General features: G+C 42.0%; 1 protein-coding gene across 4 annotated transcripts in view; it reads right to left on the reverse strand.

Annotated features, from left to right (window-relative positions):
- MPPED2 (metallophosphoesterase domain containing 2) overlaps positions 1 to 22,708 on the reverse strand; it is a 111,478-nt gene extending 88,770 nt beyond the window's left edge. Inside the window, exons 1-2 of one of the 4 annotated variants that reach the window (XM_061999796.1) lie at positions 22,418 to 22,708; positions 17,181 to 17,424 (exon numbers count right to left, since the gene is read on the reverse strand). In XM_061999796.1, the coding sequence (XP_061855780.1) occupies positions 17,181 to 17,308 (128 nt within the window). In that variant the 5' untranslated portion in view covers positions 17,309 to 17,424; positions 22,418 to 22,708. Of the gene's footprint in view, positions 1 to 17,180; positions 17,429 to 18,993; positions 19,046 to 21,216; positions 21,258 to 22,417 lie in introns of those variants that run through there. The other 3 variants (XM_061999795.1, XM_061999797.1, XM_061999798.1) reach the window with 3 other exon arrangements.
- Between the last annotated feature and the right edge of the window lie 477 nt (positions 22,709 to 23,185).

The raw sequence follows: 23,185 nt of genomic DNA on the forward strand, positions 1-23,185 counted from the left end.
CTTCCTATCAAGACATAAATAAGAACCTGCTTGGGCTAACGAGTTTTCTCTATTTCAGACATAGTTTGATCTTGCACCTTACGTTCGACTTCCAGATGACTCTTTTTGTTCAAGACAGTATTCAGCTTTGATGGAAGACAGACTTCCTAAACAGACAAATTAAAAGCAAATAAACAAAATGAATGGAGAAAAAAAAAAAAAAGAAAAGCAATTAACTTTAATATACTGAGACATCAAGAGCCCTGACTGGAGCTTCTTTACTGTGCTACGGAACTGTATTTCATAACCTTCTTCACACCTTTCCTTCCCAGCATCTCATTCCTAACCATCCATTCTTTTTTTAGTCCATCTTTTTAATATCCTTACATGAACTTTGGAAGTGGCAAGTGATCATGCTGTATATGAAAATCAGAGTTATGCTCTGTTCGGTTTTACAGATTTTGCTTTTCTCTTTTTTGTTTTCCTACAACCACTTTAATTTTTCCTGAGGGACGCGCTGGCATGACTGCCACATTAACTGCCAACTCTATGAGAAGAACATTTCAATCACCCATTACAAGTAAGCATCAGTCCTCTAAAGTCCAACGGCCAGACACCATCTTCATGCCCTTCCAGTAACCCTGCAGCACAGCTATCACTGCCACTTCTTATCTTATCGCCCTTTCAAACATTATCTGCTATGGTCAGACAAAGAGCCAGACCTAAACAATGATGTTAAATGACGACTTCCTCCCAAAACAGTCTTGAACTTCTAATGAAACTGATCACTCCGTAGTGAGATAACAAACCACGTCTGGGTTTTATAGGCTTTAAAATCAAAGCCAAGAGAACCTCAAAAGGAAGCAAGTGTCCAGGGAAGGGCAAAGCTATTACCACGTGTAAACATTCTGGGTAATAGGTAGGTAAACACCAACTATATGTATATGTCCATTCATACATACATGTAGAAACAAGCAGACAGTTTTTTGATTCCTTTGGTTTTAAAACCTATGAAAAAAAGGCAGTCAAATCCTCTTCTGTTATACCTAGTGAACAGAAAAAAATTCCACCCAGGCTTTTTGGCTCATTAGATTTTAAAAGGCAGCTGCAGTGGCTGAGAGTTTCCCAGAGTAAAGAACTCAATGTTTATTAATTTCATTAAAATCCCGACAACTCTGCATTAGAAAGTGATGTCAGTTAGACAAAATTATTTTTGCAATGTTTTTATAACAGTAAAAGATTTGATATACATGAAATAAAACAAAACCACCCTAAACCCAGAGAGGAGCAAGGCTTTTGCTTAGATAATTTTTCTCCATCTGGCTGCTTGCTGTCAAGAGTATAAGCTTTTTTACCAGCATAACCTGTGTCGTCATTAGGCAGACCCATTAACATGACTAACATTAGAACTGTATGAGCAAAATTCACTAAAAAGAATTTGGCCTCTGTCCAGCTAAACTGCCTCTTCTTCCAGGAAAGCCAGTAGGTAGGAGCTCTAAATGAAGATTAAGGGTTTTCAACGAGAGGAGAACATCATGTCAAAGGCTCCATGTGACAAAGCCCATTCTTCATTCATTCCATTTGCACAGTCCCAGGTAGGAGCATGCTGACTGCTCACAGCTCCCAGAAGCCTCCATGCCCATGAAGGTCCAGAGACGTTACCTTACAGCTCAAAACAGGGCACTTCTTTTGAAGCCTTGCTTTGTCACTCCTGGTGGCAACATCAGCAGAGCAGTTGGCAGCTCAGCACTCTCCATGCTTAAAAGCACTACTCTGGCCCTCCAGAAAGTCAAACTCCCATTGATCTCCACAGGTGCACTCAGGTCCTTCAGGATGTAGAAATTAGACCAGATTACTCTTGTAGCTTTGAACAATGGTGAGAATTCTTTACATGTTGTTTGGAAATGACATGAAAGTCTCAGGTGGGTTCATTGTAGCTTTGCAATTCTAAACTCAAAACCATCCAACACCACCAGACACATAAACCACACATTTCATAGCATAGCTATGTCTCATGAAGTATTTCTGCAAACAAACTGCAAAGTCAGCCATACATTCAACACGAGGCCATTACTAGTCAGTGTGGGTGTACAGGTTGACAACCCTGCCTTTCAGCAGCACTGCCAGACTATGCAGTAACCAGCCCCATCTTGCTGTGGCTGGTTCCTGCTTCAGCTCTATCTCCTGGTGTGCAAATACAACTGTCTGGAGAGACAGGCAGTGAACAGGACTAGTGAACAGGGCTGGGCTTACGTGGAGTTTCTCTCCCTCTCAACTCCAGCGGATTATTCTCAATTATGTTACATGTGCAACACAGACATGAGGAGACCAGAACAGCAGTGCAAAAGACTGAGGGCTATTCAAGTTTGCAGTACCACCATGCACCCTCCCCTGCCCTGCAAAGAGACCACGACTTCACACACTGTTATTATAAATTTAACATGCAGTGGCTTGAACCAGCTCCAGGAGCACATTTTGAGCAGCATGAAGCAGGGCCACATTGCAGACCTTTGTGAAACCACAGTGCAAACCAGACTGCTGACCCATTTAGGAGCATCAGAGCACATCTGAAGGCCATGGTGAGCTTAACTAGGTGTGCAAGTGCAAGTTCTAGCTTGGCTCGAATAGTGATTAAGCTATATAAAAAAAAAGCGGAAATATCACATGGCGGGGGGAAAGATTCTTTTGTCCTTTTTAGTAATATAGGTCAGTTTAAGAAAACATTCCACAGCATCTTAAACATTTCTGTGAGGATAATGAAGATTTAAAAATCGTGATCCCACTTAGGATATGCACAGAGGCTGCACCTCACTGTTTCAAAACATTTCCCCGACAACAGTTACACTCTGGTCTTTGAAATGTATATGACTGGGTATGTTGCTTCATGAAAGCACAAGTTCTTGAAGTTCTACCCTCTTATTATTTTCATAAACATTTAGGTTAAGTGCTGCAGAGCAGCATCACAGAAAGCTCCTTCATGATTCATTCCAAGAGTCAGGAGCAGCCTCTTTCTTACTAAGCCCATGAACGAAGAATGGGAAAGCAAATAAAGCTGTCAATACAAAAGGTTGTCTATATGCTATTCCTCTGTAAAAACATATACACCATAGCACCTTAAAAGTCCTTTTTCAGACATTGTGTCACTACTAACAGCTAATAAAAGAGGAATTTTTAAGTCAAATAGTGTATTAGCCAAAACACCACCAATAAATAGCTAAGTTGTCACGCTTAGCATAAAAATGAAACACACTAATGAAACATAGTGCAGTTTGTTCATACCATGTGCAGCCTAGAATCATGCATAATGTAACAGTGCAACTGCTAACAGCAGGCTCACAGAAGATAATTTACACTTGTTTTTATGGACATGAGGAACTGATCTTTGAAGTTGTCCCTAATGAGATTCTGCTTGGCCCTAACAGCATCCTGAGAGAATGTGCTGGTTTTCTCCCCTGCATCCAGTGCATATTTATAATGCAGAATCCAGACCTATTTAAATAGCACATGTGGACTGGTGTCCCCCCATGCCATTGCAAAGTCAGATTCTCACAGTGGGGGAAATATCTACTAAAATGTCTCAATTTACCTTCAAGTCTTTTTTGCAATTACCCATACCACCTTTACTAATTAGCAAAAGATAGACAGGGGTTAATGAGTAAGGTTCCTTTTTCCTTTGTACAATTGAACTTCTAACTTGATTAAGCTGCAGGGTTGCTGGCAGCCTTATCTTACATTGCAGAAGACTTGTCCTAAATACAGTCATAAGGCTCCTCAGAGAAATGAGAACTGTAGTTGTGTAATGGATCTAAAGACTGTTTCACAAACACAGGCAGCAGCATCTCTAAGACAAACAGAAATGTTTTGTACTACGCCCTGTGTAGTCATTGCTTTAATACTGTATCCACCTGGGTTTTAAATCCCTTTCAGTTACCAGATCTGCAAGAACCACTGAACCAACAGCACTAAAGCCTCAAGTTGCAACTAGTACAGCAACCACAATGCCTCCTACAACTAAGAGATACCGTGATACCACCAAAAATTGGCAATGAGGGAAACACACGGTGTTCACAGAGAACAGTTCTCAACTCCATCATGCTCAAAGAACACAGGCAGTCACATTTGTAATCATATGTACAGTAACACAACCAAAAATGGACCAAAACTGACTGCAAAAGTTAGATAAACATTTTCAAACATTTGTTTAAATGCTGCCTAATGTAACCGGTATGTGAGCACCCAGAGCACTGCTGCTAACAACTGTCATTGCCTACTCTGAACCAGGGTATTCACCCCTATTTGGCAACAAATTATGGAAGGATAGTGTAGGTTTTACTCTCTTCCATATCTCTCCCAGATAAAGCCACCCATATGCCATGGTCCTTGACTATCACTGTTTCACATAAAGGTAAGTCAAGCAGAGTAGAGATGATTTTCATTTACAATAATATACTGAAGTGTAAACTAAGGCAGTCCAGGAAACTTTCTCATGCTCCATTCAACTGTTCCTTCTGCAGTGTAACAACCTTCAGGAGGGTGCTAGAACACTGGACATGGCAACTCCAGCAGCCACCCATGTAGCTGATACACGATATTCTGAAGTTATACCGTCAGGGAATTAACATTTTAACTCAGTTCTCTGCCACTTTCTGCTTGGAAAATAGAGGGAAAAAAAACCCAAAAAACTACCCATAAATTCTCTGAATATGCTCATCAACACTGCTCATGCCCTACAAATGCACAGTATATAGTTTAAGATAAGATGATTCAGGGGATGGATACCAGGATATCTGATTTTTTCATTTAGTGCTCATTGTCTAATCCGACTCTAAACAAACAGAAATTCTACCCCATGACAGCTCTTTAGTGCCTTGGAAAACCCACAAAGCACTCTGCTCTAGTTCCTATAAAGACATTTGTGTAATAAAGACCACATGGCAACTGGTGTTCTCTGAAGAAACTCTGGTATGAATGGAGACAGAGATACCCTCTTGGTTCCACGTGAAGTCCTGACAGGTAAGAGACTGACAGTCATTTGTGGGAGACTTATGAAGGAAGCTCTAACAGTAACTACAATAGCTCTGTGTGCATACATGGAGAAAGAGAATCTGTTCCCAGCACATTGACACTGCTCACAAGGCACACTAAACCCAACAGAAGAAAAAATGTAAAGAACAAAAAAAAAGTGAGCCTTTAAAGCTGCTCGGTTCTGGGCACAGCCCTGAAAGGTTCAAATGACCTTTCTCAGTATGTTAACGTGCTACCTCTTGGTCAGCATTGCCAGATTCCCTTGTGAACAACTACAAGGCAGAAGGCTGGAAGCTCAAAATCTAAAAAAGCTTTTGTTAGGAAAATAATAAAACACATATAAACCTGAAAGACAGACTCCTATACTAGCGCTGCAGCAGTAAAGTGCCATATATTACTGCTACACTTCACGCTAGAGCAAGATTGCCTTTAATCACAGATGCAGACACTAAAATCATAACAAATAAAATACAGCTGTAGGTGCAAGGTGTCCTACGAACTGTCTTATCTCTGATTATTTCTGGGTATTTTAGATCATTTACCCATTTATCATTCTCCATTTATTCTGTAGTAGTAACCTCCAGTACATTCCTCTTGCATTTTATTGGACAAGTGTCTAGACTCTTAAAGAAATTGCATTGCCTCTTACATATCCAGAAGATTGCCACTTCTTGTACCAAATCTTCTGTAGACCTCCATTTTAATTTGAACTAATCAATTAAAAAAACTACCAACTTCCTGACTCTATGCATTTCAGTGTACACCTTTTAACTCTGCATTGAATAAAATGATTCATAAAAGGTCTATCTCCTTCTGTAGAATGGTGTCTTAAAAGAGAAATACTGACTGAAAACAGTGAATCCCTGCATACTGTGGGGTTAAATGATGATTATGAACAGACTGTCAAGGAAGCCAGGTGAGACAAAGTTAATTTTCAACTTAAATTAGCATTCCTCTTGACAATGTAGATTGAAACAATGTTTTGGGGTTTTTTTCAGGAAAAGGGGCTCTGTACTAATGATATATAATATAGGCTTGATAACAAAACAAAATCTCCCTGAACACAGGCCACTTAAATTCCTTGAAACCAATTCTAAAGATCTCCTTTCTCCCCTGGCTTAAAGAAAATAAAGGCACTACATTTTAAAAACAACCTATTTCATGAAGGCACAGAATTTATGGTAATAGATAACTAACAACAAATGACAAAAACTCCAAGAGTTAAAGGTCTTCATTTCATTGCCAAAATGTTCTAACAGTATGTGTGATCCTTCCATTAACACATCAGCACTCTCATAAAGCAGCCAAGCAAAGTAGCCTTGCAGAACACCACCAAAGGTCACAGTGGGGAAAAAAACATCATACACCAGCCCCAGAGGATTATCATCATCATTTTAATTCTCAGAGGGCGTCTCAAACTGGTATTACAGTATTTGATCTGTACAGCCTCATTATACTGACAATCTTTCCAGTGGAAAAACTGTCTTAAGAACTTTGTGCAAATAATTAAAACACCCTCAAAAATTTCCAAGGAAACTGCAATGCATCTGTCTCCCTCAGCAACTCAGAGAGGGTCTTCTAAGTGGAAATTTTCAAGCTATAGAATGATGATGATAACAGAACAAATTTTGTTCTTCTGTTCCTTTCTTCAGACCTTCCTTTCAAAGCTGTATCACAGTTCAACAAAAGATGATGAGGGGAAAAATAAAAATCAAACTAATGTCAAGAGACATATAATCAAAATGAAAACATTTTCTTTAAAAAACTTTCAAGTAATTTCTAAGATTACACTCAAGTTGCATATATTTTTCACACTAATTAAGTATTTATTTAGTCATAATTTCTTTACTTCTTTCCACCAAGATGAAAAGTGAATGCCTGCCTGGCTTGGAAGTTACAAAATAAAACAACCATAAACACATTTCCTCCTTCTTTAATATCTGTTAATTATCATAATCTTATATGTACATCGTTAACAATCAGAGAAAAGTAGTCCCTGAAAGAATCATAGTTTGAAATTGAGAGAGATATTTAATCTGGCATCTCTAAGTGACTGGTCCTGTCTCACTAGAAGCAGTAAGTGTCACTAATCACTGCATTTAACAAGTATAGGACAAGGCTCCTATTTATTAAATATGCTGGGCCACAAGAAATTTTCATTCTAAACAATTATTTTCTCAAAAACTACTACTTGATCATTCACAGGAAACGAAATAACCCTTTGGTAATTCTCACTGCTGGTCAAAAGTAATGAGCTTTAAGAAGCAAAGAAGCCTAGAGTAATTAAAAAGTAATGACTTTCTTCTTTGTGCTCCCTATATAAAAGGAGCGTGAGGGAAGATATACTGGACTAGCACCTTTTTCTTGCCATAAACAGATACAACAGCTAAACATCTAGGAGTAATGTACTGACCCTGATGCTCCCGGTCACTACACTCAATTCTTTATACCATAGAAATTGTAAACATGGTAAATAGCAAGTTTCCTGGCTTACAAATGCATCAGATAAAGTCTCTCTATCATACTCCTTTCTTCTTCCCTCCCCCATTCTTTCTCCATCTGCTGCCCTCCTGGGAAGAGAATGCTACACTTAATGGCTGTGTGCTTTTAAGTCTAATGTGCTGGATATAAGTTAATGCCCAGTATAGTAAGTGCGGACTCTGCTGCAAGGAAGCCTCCAGTACTGTTTTTTCGCCTTATCAACATCCAGTGGAATCTCTGTAGCCCAAATGTCAAGCAGCATGCAAGGAAGAGAGGGTCTGGGAATATGAAATCCAGAACCTGTGACAAAACTAAACCTTACAAGATGTTACACAGCACAATCACTTAAATAATCTTTGGTGTCCCCCCACAACATGATGATTTAAATTTAGAAAATACGCCTATTATAAAATAGGGCACATAAAAATATGGGAGAGCATTTCCCTGTCAGCAGAGAGAGTACACAGATGAACTCTGTTGACAGCACTCTGATGCACAAGATAAAAGAAAGACAGGCTTTATCCATCACAGTTATGAAGAGAACTGTATTTGGTGATTACAGGTTTGACTAGCTCTCCATCCTCTCTACACCCACCTGAAAGCTTCTGCAGCAGCATACAACACCAATACTCACCCACTAGCATTTTGTTTCAGCCAAGCTTGATGCAGCGGATCCTGCAGGATACACACAATTGGTGTGCTGAGAGAACTGGGAGAAATCTCCAGGTTTATAGAGGTTAAGACCAAGCTTTATGGTCAGCTCTTCAGGATATAAATAAAATATCTGCAACTCCAGGTACCTAAGGTTTAATGTTTAGAATCCAGACTTGTAGTTTTCTGCTCTACCCACGGGGTACCGCTCCAGGCCTGTTACGCATTACTGGGTACAACATTTTCAAACATTATCTTTTTGTTTGAAAAAGGCATCAAAACAAAGGTCATTAAATAAAGCCTAGTTACATTTACTACAAGATAGAATTGCTATGACTTCAGTGTTTTAAATGCAAACATGTTTTGGCCACAGCTTCCTCATAATTAAAAACTATCAGAGACACTGTCACAAAACTTGCCCTCTGCAAAATAAGACCTAAAAACTGCAATGTTAATGGCTGACATCAAAACTGAAAGTAAACGAGCAAGACCTGAATTGTCAGAGCCCATCAAATAGCAAGCTCTTTATATCTTCTGAAACATCTTCTATGAAATATCTGCAGGTATAGCTACAGACACACTCATCTCTGTCCTCTATTTTGCCCTGCATGTACACATTACAGAAAAGACCAGAAAGCCAGTATCAAGGCTTTCAGCAAGCAGAAAGAATCACGATGAAGCCTGTGAAACTGCAACTACATATGCCAAGTATGATTCAAACCACTAGAAACAAGAAGCCATTGCTTCAAGGACCAAAACTCACAACTTGCTGGAATCTTTGGCGTGAATTAAGAGGTGCCTGACTGAGTAGACTTCCTAGCACTCATCATTTGGGGCAACACAAGTAACCAAGCCCTTCACCAAACTTTACTGTATCTTCAAAGAAGTAACTTTTTAGTTTGTTCTAGGAGGTTCAGGCTTTATATCTCTGCTTCACTGTATTTCTGCTACACCTAAGCACAATTACTTTCTCAAGTTATGACATTTCACAGAATTCAAAACAAAACTCATCAAATGCTCTTTTGAGGAGACATGCTGGCCCATCATTTCTAATTCTTCCCATAGATACCCATGTGAGGCAATCAACTTAGAAATTAAGTCACTTCTGGTAGCTCAAGATTAGAAATGTAGCATTCAGCACAAAAGCAATGTTCAATCACCAACAGTTCAGCAGTTCTGAAACAGTCCTGTATCAAACATATGTAAGTTGCATATAGTAATCTACCATAAAAGTCTAAATCCAGGTTCTTTACAGGACTCTCCATTTGTTTATTTGTCCAACACAACGGTCAAACAACAATTTGTGAAATAAAATAACAAGATGCATGCCTAGATGGGTACAGCACTTTCCTTGGGCTTCTAAAAGCCACCCATGACAGGAAACATGCTCTCATCATTGCTGATAGGTAGCACCAGTCTCATTCTGCCGCTAAGAGAAAACCATCAGCCAAAAACCCTAGGATGAGATTCATAGTGTGGGGTCTTCATGGTTTGTAAAGTATTAATTCCCTGATGGGGATTTACACTCTAGAAACTGTTTCACAGGACAGACTGCACTCTCACCCTTGAGCCATCACACAAGAGCAAGAATCTGCTACTTCCACAACAGTATCCCCACTGTCCTGGTATTTTAAAAAAAGAAACGACAAGTTTCCAGTGACAGTAGAACATCCTGATAGTAATGTATTCCTGCTGGTTTTTTTAATAACTACTTCACAGCAAAGAACTCGCCTGGAAAGCAATCTCTCCCTTGCACACCTCCAGCACAAGGTACTGTGGCAGGGACCACTGCTGCAGAAAGCATTCGTGGTCAGATTGAGTCACACACCTCCCATGAAATAAGAACACACAGAGACGTGAAACTAAGTCAACTGTCACTCAGTACGACTGACCACTAAGTGAACTACACAGGTACTATTATAATGTAGAATCAGATCACATCATGAAAATGTCCATGTACAGTGCTCTGCTACTAAAAGAAGCCTTACAATTGAAGCACCTGCTACATGAAGGCTTCTTTATGTGACTAAAACAGTGTAAAATAACATTAACATACATATGCATAACAACACATAAAAAAACTCCCGTCAGAGTTTATTGGTTTCCTCTACAAGGTATTGTATCAAAAGCAGGATTTCATCAATGAAGAAGTAAGGTGAAGAAAAATCCACCTCCTTGGCTGATCCCTAAGCTCACTGCCCTCTCCCTTGTGCTGGCCACCCCCATAACCCACTATTGCCGAGATACACCAAGAAAGAGATCACTGGAAGTAGCTCACTGGGAATAAGAAAGAAAAAAAAAAAAACCCAAAAACCCAAAAAAAACCAAAAAAACCCAAAAAAACACAACAGAAAACTACAGCACACCACTAAACATACATTTTTAACCCAGATCATTTCAGTGGTGTGATCTACACTGCAGCCTCACAAAAGACGCTGCCAATGCTACTGGGGAGATGAGGCCAAGTGTCGTTCTGGGGGAGTAAGGAGCAGCCGAGAAGCAGCAGGTCCAGCACTGAGATCTGGGCATAAAATCATAGAATGGTAGGGGTTGGAAGGGAGCTTTAGAGATTATCTAGTCCAATTCCCCTGCAGAAGCAGGTCCACCTAGATCAGGTCGCACGTGGGATGTTTCAGCACTCCTCCACAGAAAAACCTTCCAGGACTTCACTCAGAATAGTGTCCCAGTGTGGGACAACTTCACACAGCCTAGCTGAGCTAGAAGAAATAGTGGTGACTGGATGCAGTGAAGGTTATTTGGTAGCTCCTCTGCACAGTCCCCAGTAGACTGGGAGTTGGGTGTCCCCTTGGCATTTCTCCCTGTGCAGTCTTGACATCCCATGAACTCAAGGCCTGGAATCCTCTTTCCTGGAGTTGTAGCCCCAGGTCTCAGCATATATGCTCTACTTTTCCTTGCAAAATCAGTTCAAGTATCGCTTGTCTGACCCTGCTACAGTGCATCAAGAACTTCTCCCCTTGCAGCCCTACAAGTAGCCTATGGGCACTGCTTCTACACTCAGACAACACCGTTGCAATTGCACACGGCAAACAACTCATTTGAGAGGAATGAATGATCAATTTTGATAGCTACGGAGACTGCCCCGGCTGTCTCTTCCCAGCAGCACTGCAGGTAAAGGGTTTTATCACCAATTTAAACCAGACCTGGTTTCCATCTTAGGAGAGGACAAAGTGGAAATATAGCAACTAATAGGATGATGGTAACAAAAATGATTTTAAACCTGTCCTACGTTTATAATAACAATAATATTGATACCTCTACAGCATCAGCCTTCCAGGGATGACAGATCATTTTTTTAAGGACAAGTTGGTATTATTATTCCTTTTTACAATGACAAAAAGAGAGGTCAGTAACTTAATTTTCCTAGACAGTTTAGCATATTATGACTACAGTGCATAAACACACCACAAGGAGCCTAAATTTGGGGGCTGACTACAAAACTGCAATCCCCAAGCCTTACATCACCATTCTATGAACATTCCACTTTCAGCATGCTCCACTCCAACATCTCAAAGGTTTAAATATGAGTGGATCCTCATGAAGTTTTTATTCTCATTTTACATCTAAAATTTAATTTTAGAACTTATGCTTAGATTTTTGCAAAATAAGTCACTTTAAATAAAATCACTAAGATCAGTAGAGATCTTGAGACATATACACATGCCCAAGCTCCAGTTAAAGTGTTCTCTTATTGACAAAATTAGCATCTTAGCAATTCCACTTCCATTGTTCTGTGTGTGGCAAGAGAATCAGAAAATCCAATAACTTAATAGCCTTCTTTTTCAGTGGGGACTATTTATTTTGGGACAGCTGTAAGGTTCCTCACCTATAGCTGTTGTGCTCCCCATCTTTCCAATGGAATCCCCACAATGCTGCAGGGAAAGCTCAGCTACTGGTGGCTGAAGAAAACCAGGTTTGTTTTACTTGTGTTTCAGTAGGCATTCACACCACCCAGGGACCAGTGAGGGAAAGGAGATTAGAACTGCACAAAGGTAAACTGACCAACTGTGAGCAATGAGCCTGGTAAAAATCCTTGTATCTAAAAGTAAGGCTGAAGTTTTAATTACACCCGTTCAACATACTCATGTTTTCCAGATTAGAGTTTAAATATAACTCAATTGTTTCAGGAAGCGCTGGGGTTTATTATTTTAAAAAATAAGTAATGAAGATGAACTTAGCTATCAGAGCTATGCATTCTTTTGTAAGTGTTCTTAATGAACAGAGTTACAGTTTCCACCAGAACCAAGATCCTCTATCATAACAGTATCAACTGAAAATGCCTGCCCTGTCACACTAGGTATAGCTAACTAGCTCACAATTGAACCCCTGCATTCTCTCAGCCAATAGTATTGCATCCACAAACTCCACTATTCTCTAAATGTCAAGTGAGTCCACATTCTACTAATGCAAACTCTTTCCCCCTCCTCCTAAATATCACACACCTTATATGAAACAAAAGCTAAGAGTATTACAAATCAAATGCATGATTTCCCACTAATCTCAGTGGGAGTTTATAAAATCCATTAAATACAGGATGGTTTCCCCAAGAAAAAAAAAAAAAAAAAAAACAAGAAAAGGCAAAAAGCAGCAAGATCTTATTTCTCAAGGTTAGTAGTCTAATAAGATCTCTGGGTTTTAACAATTTAAGGCTTTATCACACTTGAAAGTTTTTTCTTCTGATTATACAGCTATATCTTTATATTACTACTATTACTATAGACATTTACACACATACATTTAAACACTTTATTCAACTATACATATATAGTTCTACTAATATAAAAGGCTGTTTATATTCTTTGTCTTAAAATAAGAATATTCACATGGGGAATTACATCAGTACAGAAAAGGCAGTAAAATTATATAGTTGCAGACTGTTCAATATATCACCAGGTATGCATAAACTCATTTAGAAGACTTTTGCACTGGCACACAAACCTTCCTCTTTCCCCTGCCAGTGAATTTAAACCATACCAGAGTTTTAACTCCAACTATTCTAAAAGAAGCCACCAAGCCTCTGGTGAGACTGGAGGTAAGGTAATGAACTCCACTAAAAGGCTCAGCCTGCGGCAGCTTGAGCTACAGCTAGTTTATCTCCACAAAATACCCTCATTCTCACCACCTGGGCCTGTCACAACAGGCATTTTCCACAACAGATACACAAAGTATACTTCACTCTCCCTCTTTTTTTTGCCTGTGAAAGTAAATGATGCATTACACCCAAACAGGAAGATTTCTCCCTCTGGGAAAAATGAAAAATTTTCCATTTGGATTTGGCCCATTTTCTTCTCAGTGCCTTTCCACTGGACTGAGGCAAAAAACAAGTAAGATGAGAACGTTTCACAAAATGGAGCCTTAGTAATTTGTGTTAAATTAAAATTGTTTAAAAACCCACTGTGGTGACTACTGTAAAGCCACAAAGTTTAAAAAAAGAGAGAGAGGAACCTCTTAAAATAAAAGAGAGACCATCCTAAGCAAATGGCAAATGTACCTGATGAATTCAAAGTACCTTCTAAGTTCAGTCTTTTTACTTTTTTCCCTATTACTTGCTTATGATACTACAAGTTTTCTCTATCCTCTCTACTAGTACAAGTTTTCTCTGTCCTCTCTACTTTGAGGCTGGGGTTGAAGCTTTCTGCAGCTTACAACACACCTGTCCAGGGCTGCTGGCTCCTCCCATATGATCATCCTGTCTCCAGGCTGCATCCCACTGCTGCTGCTGAATGGTATGCTGGCACCACTGCCATAGCTTCAGACTATCTCAAGAAGATCTAAACAGGCTTACAAGTTTTGGGTTTTTTTTAAGGAAAACACCTTAATTATAATACTTGGCAGCAGAATACCAATAAGAGCAAGAAGTATTTGCCTCTCTGAAGTCACAATTCCTGACAAAAAATGAACTACAAATATTTTCAGAAGAATAATAACCATTAAAAAGCAAAGGTAGGCATATTATAATTGCTATTATTTTGCAGTTGCCCTTTAAAGCAGGGAAATAGGGTGATACAGTTAATTAGAATTAACAAAGTAAACACGACTTGGTACAAAGCATTAAAGTACAAATATTTTATAACATCTTCAGAAACTAAGTGAAACCTGTGGGTGGGAGCATTGCTTCAAGATGACAAAATATTTAACATGACATCCCTTTATCCCAAATAATCCTACAGTAAAAATTGTCTTTAAAACACCTGTTCAAACATTAATTAGTAGAGAAATAAAATACAAAGGCTGGACAAACTGATTCAAAAGTCATACTACACGAGAGCTAAAGTAACTGACACCACTGATCAGATCAAGAAAAGGGAGCTTTAATACACAGTTATTTACCTCATAGTACACTTAAACAGATTCACTAAGAAGTGCTGGTGTAAAAATAGATATAAAGATGGTAAGAGAGAACTGCATCCCTGCTGATCGAATGATATGACACCCTCATGTGAAAGGCACAAAATGAAAGCAGGAGAAAAAGCACAGAATGGGCAGAAAAAAGCCAGCACTGTCTTAACCAAAAGGCTTTCCCAGTGATACTCACAGGCTCTTTCTCCATTTACTCTGTGTGAGAAGAGAGATGGGCCCACAGCATACCAGAACCACAAATAGCTCGGTATAGGCCAAGAATCCACTTCTCACTTTTGCACATCAAGGTGTATAGCATAAAGAAATTACTTTTTTTAAAAAAAAGAACAGTTTCCTTTAGGATAGAACATTGTCCTGTCCTCAAGTTGTTCCCAGCTACCGATTTATGGTATGCAGCAGGGCTCTGCAAAAATATATAGTCCTGCTATTCATATACGTGTCAAGATGCTCACTTCTGGTGTTGCTTTACTCATGTACCATTATCCTGGGATTTTTAAAACAAATTTTTCACTGGAGGATAAAACCTCATCAAACTCACTCCTAGGAAAAAAAAAAAGTGCATAGTAAAAAAAACAACTACAAAAAAACAACCAGACTCTAAAACCAAAGCAAATCAAACAAACCTGGCAGCTGCAGCAATGTGGCACAAGCAAAGACACAACAGGGTAAAAGACCATGGTTTCTCTGTTAACGCTGTTTTTACAAGGTTTCTCACTGGTAACATCCCCTTTCAGAAATATGCACAACGTCTCCATTACAAGACACTAGGAAAACAAACCCCTTGTGAAGCTACCACACAATTTGGTCTCTCCTCCCCAAAAACAGCTCTACTGATCTTACAATCATATAAACCCATAGCCATACTCATAGCTTCACTTCCTTGCTTTCCTTTACCCTGTATATACTTGATTGGATCCTGTCATTTTTTTTTCTCATCAGGCTTTCTAAAACCCATCATTTGCTACACAGACCTACACAGGAACTCACCTCCTGCAATGTAACATTAATTTCTTTGCTTCCACTGTAAATCTGGGACTAATCTTCCAATTTTTCCAGGTTTTTATCTCCCTTTTAGCATGACACACCCTTCTTTGAAACCAAATTACCAATTTTGAGAAAGCTGCAGTATTCCATTTTAAAATCCTTTCAAATACTGTACAATATTGTACTTTAATAGTTTCAGTATTTTTTTCGATTACACAATGTCTCCAAATAAGTAAAAAAATTTTAAGGCATCTGTCAAATCAGTGACATTTAAGAGGTACACAAATTATATGAGAAGTAGCTGTGTAAACGTTTGTGAGCTTTTGAAAGAAAGCATAAGCAATTTTCACACTGTTGAAAACCTCACTTAGTTGATCCTAAAATCAGCTCCCACTGAAACCAATGTGAGTTAAGAAGGGGTTCTTTAAAACAGCTTTCTACATTTCTTTTGTTTGTTTTGAATTTGTTCTCTACATAGAATTCGTGCTTAACGTCAGTCAGTAGTGCAGTCTGGAGCACAAAACATGCCACAGAAATTTGCTGACAAAAGGCCTGAAAAGTGAATCACGAAAACTGAAATATTTCTAAAAGAAGAGTTACATCATCATTGTAGTGACAAAGTAAATGTAATTTATGGAAACTTTTTCCACCTTGAAAAGTGGCATGCACCAGGAACACTCTTCACTATCCTTCAAGTTGCCTTTAGAAAGATTGTAACCTCAAGAAATCCTATTAGAAGGTGCTGAACTCCTACATTATGACTCTTCCGGCAGGCTTCTACATAACAAAAATGCAATGAAGCACCATACAACTTTTCCCCTCTTATTATGCAAAATCCTGATCAAATTGAATAGTGCGACAGCCTTCAAAAAATCCTGACTAACAATGGCGCACAGGAGGTCAAGAGATGTCATCTTTGTTTCAGTTTCACGTGCTCTTCAGTCTATTAATGTTAAAAGAAAAAGAACCTCCACAGAAATAACCGATAAAGATCAAACTTAACCAAACAATGGGAAGGAAATTCGGAGTTAAAACTGGTACTTAGCTCTTAACACAACCCATTGTCCCTAGATGCAGTGCAGCAGACTGATCCTGAGGGTCACAGACTGCCCAGGAATAACGAGGTAGGTAAGCAGCCTCTAGCTCCCCACTTCCCATGCTTTTGTTGGTTGAAGTTGGGGCCTGGGACATTGTTTCAAGGCAGTATTTGTATTTCTTGGGAGGAACCACTGGGTAGCCCCTCTGGCTCCTTTGTACTGCGGGTTGCAAGTGGAATGCAGCATGCGGCACACGTTTCACTCACAACCAGAAGGACAAAGGATTCAGTGATCAGGGGGGACAATTAGTCCCAATTAGGCCTATTTCGCAGCTGAGTGTAAGGGCTGGGAGAAGGGAGCTCAAATTTTAAAGCAATGGGTCCCTCAGGCAAGTTAAAGTGAGATCAGTAAAGTTTCAGAAAACGTACCCTATTAGTCATGGCCAGGGCAAGGCTCCCAGGTCGGTGTCACCGTGCCTCAGGCAGGAAGACCTATCTCCACATGATAGAGTAGCAGAAATTTGGTAACCATTTTGCCTGTTAGCTAATGCGACTAACCCATTTTCCCAGCTTTGCCCCTCTCCTTCAGCAGCAGCTCTGGGTCTCAGCACTCACGCAGACACACACAGGCACCTGCAATACTCACATGTGTACATGCGGGGGCTGGAACCTGCTCTGGTTAATGTTGTAGTGTGTAAATGCCTGCGTTGGGTTGGAGCTGTATTCATCCACCGTGATGGTAACTTTGCCTTGTGAAGGAATTCCATGAGCCATCCTTCCTCCTTATGGACATGAGCAGCTCACAGCTTCCTAAGGCCGGGAGAAGGGTAGGGCATTGTGTTCCAGGTGGCTCCCGACTCCCAGAAGCTTCTCATCAACTCTGCAGACCTCTGCCTGGAGAGAAAGACAGCACAAATCGCTATAAACTCAAAAAGAAGTGAACATACACAGACATATTACTCTATCCTCTCCTGATTCCCATTTAAAGACCTTTTCTGTATTTCTAATACACCCATCACCCAACTCTCTTAAGCATTACTATTCATTATTGCCTCATCCTTTACCTCCATCACGAAACACTTCTACAGGAATGCTTAAAGTAAGACTTTATCTTTGGGGGGCAGGGGGCGAATTTGAGTTGAAAGTTCCAGTTAAATACTCCAAATATACTATTTCTTGTTTTAAATAACATCTTGTGCTAATTGCAACCATCAAAATTAACAAATGGACTGGGTTTCCTGAAGGACAAATGGCTTTCTACAAATACCCACGCTTGTTTTCAAGGCCTTGTTTTATCTTTACAAAATAAGTGACAACTGAGGGACTTATGAAAAGGTGATGCAAAGCAGAAAATTTTTACAACAATGCAGGAAAAGGTCCACCCAAATACCTCTGAATCAAGGTATTCATCTGTCCAGAGAAAGGCTAGTACCTAGGCAATGTTATCAAAATATCCATATTATAGCACACTAGTAATTTAACTAGTTTGGACTCATCACCAGACAGTAACGATTTATCTGATAGATTTAAGTGCAATTTTACACATAAATATTTCTGTATAAGATTAAAGACATATACTCTTCCTTCTATGCATTCCTATCTCTCACTTCTTTAAAGTACTCTTAAACATACTTTGCATTAAGACTGGGAGCATTCTGTAGTTAAAGCACAAGCCCCAAGAGTCAGAAACTTCCCAGACCTGATCTCGAGTTCCCTGCACAGAATCTGAGCTTCAATTTCTTCAGTCAATAAACTAAGGATACCTCAGCTGCCTCCCTTTCAGAGGGACTTGGCAAAAATTGATCAGCTGAATAGAAGAATACTTTCAAGATGAGCCACTCTTTAAAAGCCGTGTTTATGAGGCAGATGCTCAGCTGGAGCACGCTATCTTAGCTGCAAGGACTTGCATGAATGAAATTATGATACTTTGCATCAGTTGATCCCTCCCTCTAGTTGCACATGCAATAGTGGATTTTTTCCTATCTGATGTGTAATTTACAAAAGTAAATCAGTGCTTACTGGGAAGACAAAGAGATAGGAAAGAGAAGAGAGTGACTGTGCCCGGAGCATCAAACAAAGCAGTATTTTTTTCCAGCATGATTTTCCTGGGCTTTTCTTAGCTCCCAGATAGAAATGTGTTTGCCATGTGTAATGCTAAAATATTTGGAATCTTTGATTTGTATTCAAAATATATTTTTAATACAAAGACTAATTTCCAGTTTGGCATGAAACACGACAGAAATGCCCTACAAATGGCAGATGGCCTGCTATAGGCCATTTATTTTACTATTTTACAACCTCGGGCCTACGTAGGCTTCCATATGTTAGTTGGGTTAAGACATTTTGCAACCTTTATTCCAGTAATTGGGTTCTATCCTTCATCATCTTCAGTATTGGAGAGGAGGGGGGAAAAAAAACACCCAAACAAACAAAAAGATGAAATTAGACCATAAAATTACCATTAAAAAACTTAGTCACTAGTGAGACAGTCCATTACTAAGTTTATGGTCTGGTCTTCACATTAACTTCCTCCTGTAAGAATAAGTGCCATAGCTTCAGGAGTAAAAATCAACAAGGTGAGCTTTCCTAAGCCAAATTTTTGCTGTTAGATGGAAGATGCCTGCAACAAACTGCTCACAAATCATAATGCAGTGGTTATTATTCCAAGTTTGCAGCTGTTTCCTTAATTTCTCTTTCAATTATATTTTAGTGTTATTTTGCATAACAGTAAAACACACCTGCTTCAAATCGCAGTCCTGTTCTAAGTACTGTAATTCTTTTGAGATAGAAACTACCAAGAGTGTGTACCACAGAGCAGCATAATTGCCCTGCACTGAAAAGTAAATACAAATGAAAACATTTTCCTGTTAGAGAAATGACTGCCATTAACAGGAACACTAGCCATCAAAGCTACAGGAAAAAAAAAAAAAAACTTTTAAGTTTTTCCTTTACACAGCAAGAACTTCACTGTCTGCATAAATTAAGAAGTAGTGTGAAAATTACACGTCTAACTGAGTTTTTTTTGCAATTAAAAACCAGAATAGAAAATGACACATTGAACCAACAACCAAAATATGCTTGGGCTTTCAGAAAAGCTAAATCACACTATTTTCAGTAATCTAGCATAAGTAAGGTCAGAACATTAAATTTCATAATATAGTTCACTCATGGAAAAAAATCCAATTTGTTCATGAGAGTGAATTATACATAAAGATAATAAGCATCTTTTACAAGGTTTATAACAATTCACGTTACAGAAAGAAATTACAACTAACTGGCATAAAACAAATTATAAGAGGATCCCTGAATAGCTGTATTACATACTTTAAAGTTGACTTTAAGGAAGATTGTAAGCATATAAGCTGCAATTGCTTCCTATTATTCTAATCTTTAATCTTAAGAACAAATCTCCTTACTTAAATTAAGACAAAGCCAAACAAAGCATCTTTTTAAAATGAAATTCAATGACAAATGCTGGACTGGAAAAAGAAAGAAAAAAAAAAAGTAAAATTTTAAACTGGCTTGTGTGTCAATTCTCCGATTTCCATTTAGTGCTTTATAGAGTCCTACAGCTCACCTACTAGAAGTATCTAATTATTACCTTCTTTACCGCGAACCACTGTGAAGAAAACATCAAAAGGGAGCTGAATACTTCAAACTTTAAAAAGAAATTTATTTTAGGCCCAAGATTAAAAAAAAATATTTTAAAGGCTACTTTGAATTACTGCTGTTCTTCTTTCTCCAACTGCTGTCACTCTTTGAAGGTTACATACAGCAGATGTGTACAAAAGAATAAAAGTTGCATTATTTTTCACATCTGTCAAGTAAAACAATGTGCAATATCTTCCACGTCTTCACGGTGGTAGTTTTAAGAATGACTACACTAGAAACCTAAATGACCATTTTTCCTCTTTTTTTTTTCAGTGTGGTGCATTTTCTCAAATATAATTCTTATCCTGGGAGCAGCAAACCTTGTTCAGCTTGGATCTCTACCATCAGCGACACAGGAGATGTGCTATTGTATGCATCTGTTCAGTTTTACAGGTATAAACCAGCACTTTTTCATAAAAGGACTGACACAAACTTAGGAACAGCTAATGTTACATCGGCATGCTACCGCTCTGTCAAAAAACTATCGCAAAATACGCATAGATAAGTAATTTTCAAATGTAACATTACATTTCACGGAGAGCTACACATGCAAGCTCTACGTATGCACACACAGGCACGCGAAAAACGCATTTCTCCCTAATAAAATATTTACGCCTTCCTTTTTTGAATCTCAAAAAAAAATTGCCTCCTGTCAGGTCTCGGGTTGTAAAAGAAAATTTTGAAAGGCAGGAGACGGAAAGAGTTAATTCCGTGTCAACACCTTCTGTTGGTACATCCACTATCCCGACGCCGTGGCAGCAACAACACGCGTTACCCCGCCCGGAGCGCGGGCACCTCGGCGCCGCGGCACCCGCTCCAGCCGCCCGCCCCCCACCACACACCCCCGGCTTCTCCCAGGGTATTACCCCGTGCCTCGGGGGTTATTTCGCAGCTGCCCTGCCGGCCCCCGCGATGCTGCGCTGCAGTTTGCGGCCAACTCCGGACTCCAGCTACCCGCCAAGTCAGGTGGCGGCACCTGAGGAGGGGGCCGGGCTCTGACTCACCCCCCTTCACCCGCCAATCCCCAATACCTGGGCACCCAGTCGCTCCCCACCTCCGCCGCCTCCCGGGCCGCCCCGGCCGCGGCCCTGCGGGGCGCCGGGCTCGCCCCCCAGTGATTGATGGCTCTGGGTGGCCAATGGCTCCGGCGCGGCCCCGTCCCGGCGTGTGCCGCAGCCCCCGCCCCGCGCCCCCTGCCCTGCCCCCCCCCCGGCCCTTGCTCGCCACCGAGGGGGTATTTCTCCTGTTTTTATGCGATGGCGCACAAAGTTCGCATCACGCGCACCCTCCACAATTGCTACAGAACCAAAATCCTTTGGGGGGTGGGGGGGGCACGAAGATGCTCGGGGGAAGGATGCAATAAACTCTACAGCGAGCCGCGGCCGAGCGCGGCAGGGGCCGGGATGATGCCCGCTGCTTTTTTATTCCGGCAGTGCCAACCGCGCCGTCCCCCGCACCTCGCCTCCACGCCCGGAAGGTTTCCAAGTGCTTGAGGCCTCCGGGATCACGGTTTCAAAGCGGGTTCTCCCGCCAGCGAAAGAGCGAGGGGAAACTCCGCCGGGGAGCGGCAAAGCAACCGGCGTTATCCTCCTTTACTTTTGTGGCGTGTGTCCCCCCTCCTCGCCCACACCCCCGGTCCCTCCGCGCCGAGAGCCCCGCTCCCGTCTCCCGCCGGCTGCTCGCCACTGCCGCCCGCCCGCTGGCCCCAGCCAGCACAATGCTCCCCGGCCTACCCTTTCGGCCCCGCTGCGCCGCCCCCAGCCCCGACCCCGCGCTAGGAGCTGGCACTACCGCCACCCGCCCCCCCGGACACTTCCAGAGCCGCGGCTTCCCCCTTCCGCCTCCGACATCCCCCAGGCCAAGGAGCAAGGCGGCGGCGGCGGAGGGCAGAAAGGGCACGGCCTGGGGGAGGAGGGCAGGGCAGCCTCGCTCAGCGCCGCCGAAAAGAGCCGCCTCGGCTGCTGTGAAGCGGCGGCGCCGCCGCCGCACAGACCCGACCCGACCCGACCCAGCAAGCTCGGGGCGGTCACGCCAGGGGAGACAGGGAGAGCAGGCGGCCAGTTTTATCCTTATTATTGTTTGCAGAAGGCTGGCCCCGCCGCCGCCGCCGGAGCTCCTGCCCGCCTCCCCCCACACACCCCCAGCTCTCGTCCATGACACGGCACCTCTAACCCGCCGCTTTGTGCGCCGCTGCCCCCCTCCGCACGCAGGCACCGACCCGGGGCCGCTCACCTTCCCTTCGCCGGCTGCCGCTGCGGGCGGGTCGGGGATGCCTTCAGCGCGGGCAGCGGGGCCGCTCCATGGGGCTTCGGGGGCGCGGCCGGGGCAGAGCCTGCGCCCGACCTCGCGGTGGTGCCCGGTGGCGGTGGCCTTGGGTCCGGGTCCGGGTCTGGGTCCGGGGCGGCGGCGGGCGCGGGGGTGGGCGCGGTGCAGTGAGCGGTACTGCCACTGGGGTCAGGGAGCAGGCACCAGGAAACACGGCTGCCACGGAGCGCTGCTCGCACACACACACGCACGCACAGCTCCTCCTGCTGCCTCGCACTTCACCCCCCCCGGGCAGGGAGGGAGGGAGCAATCGCTGCTGCATTTCCCAAGTGCGGCACAGCCTCCCCCCGCCGGGCCGGCAGGAGAGGCCGGCGGCAGCAGCGGGTTTGCAGCTCAGCTTGGGTCAAGGTAGGGTGCCGGCTACCCCAGCCCCGGGAAGCGGGGAGGACTGTGCCAGGAGCCCGCCGGGACCCCCCCCGCGACCCTCCGCCGGCTCGGGGCAGTGCCCAGGAGGCCGCGGCAGGAGCCCGGCTCGCACCCCTGATACACTGACGGTCCGGCACCGCACACCGCTGCTCGGCTCTCTCTCTGCCTAAATAAATAATAACAGACAGAAATAACAACAACATTAGAAAAAAAAATATAATCCAAACAGGTCTTCCCATCATCTGCACCTTTCAGCATTGGGTATTAGTGCAGCGCTCTGCTCCTTCTCTAGATAAGCTAACCTCAGCA

This window comes from Colius striatus, chromosome 7 (assembly GCF_028858725.1).
Source record: "Colius striatus isolate bColStr4 chromosome 7, bColStr4.1.hap1, whole genome shotgun sequence".
Classification (NCBI taxonomy): Eukaryota; Metazoa; Chordata; class Aves; order Coliiformes; family Coliidae; genus Colius; species Colius striatus.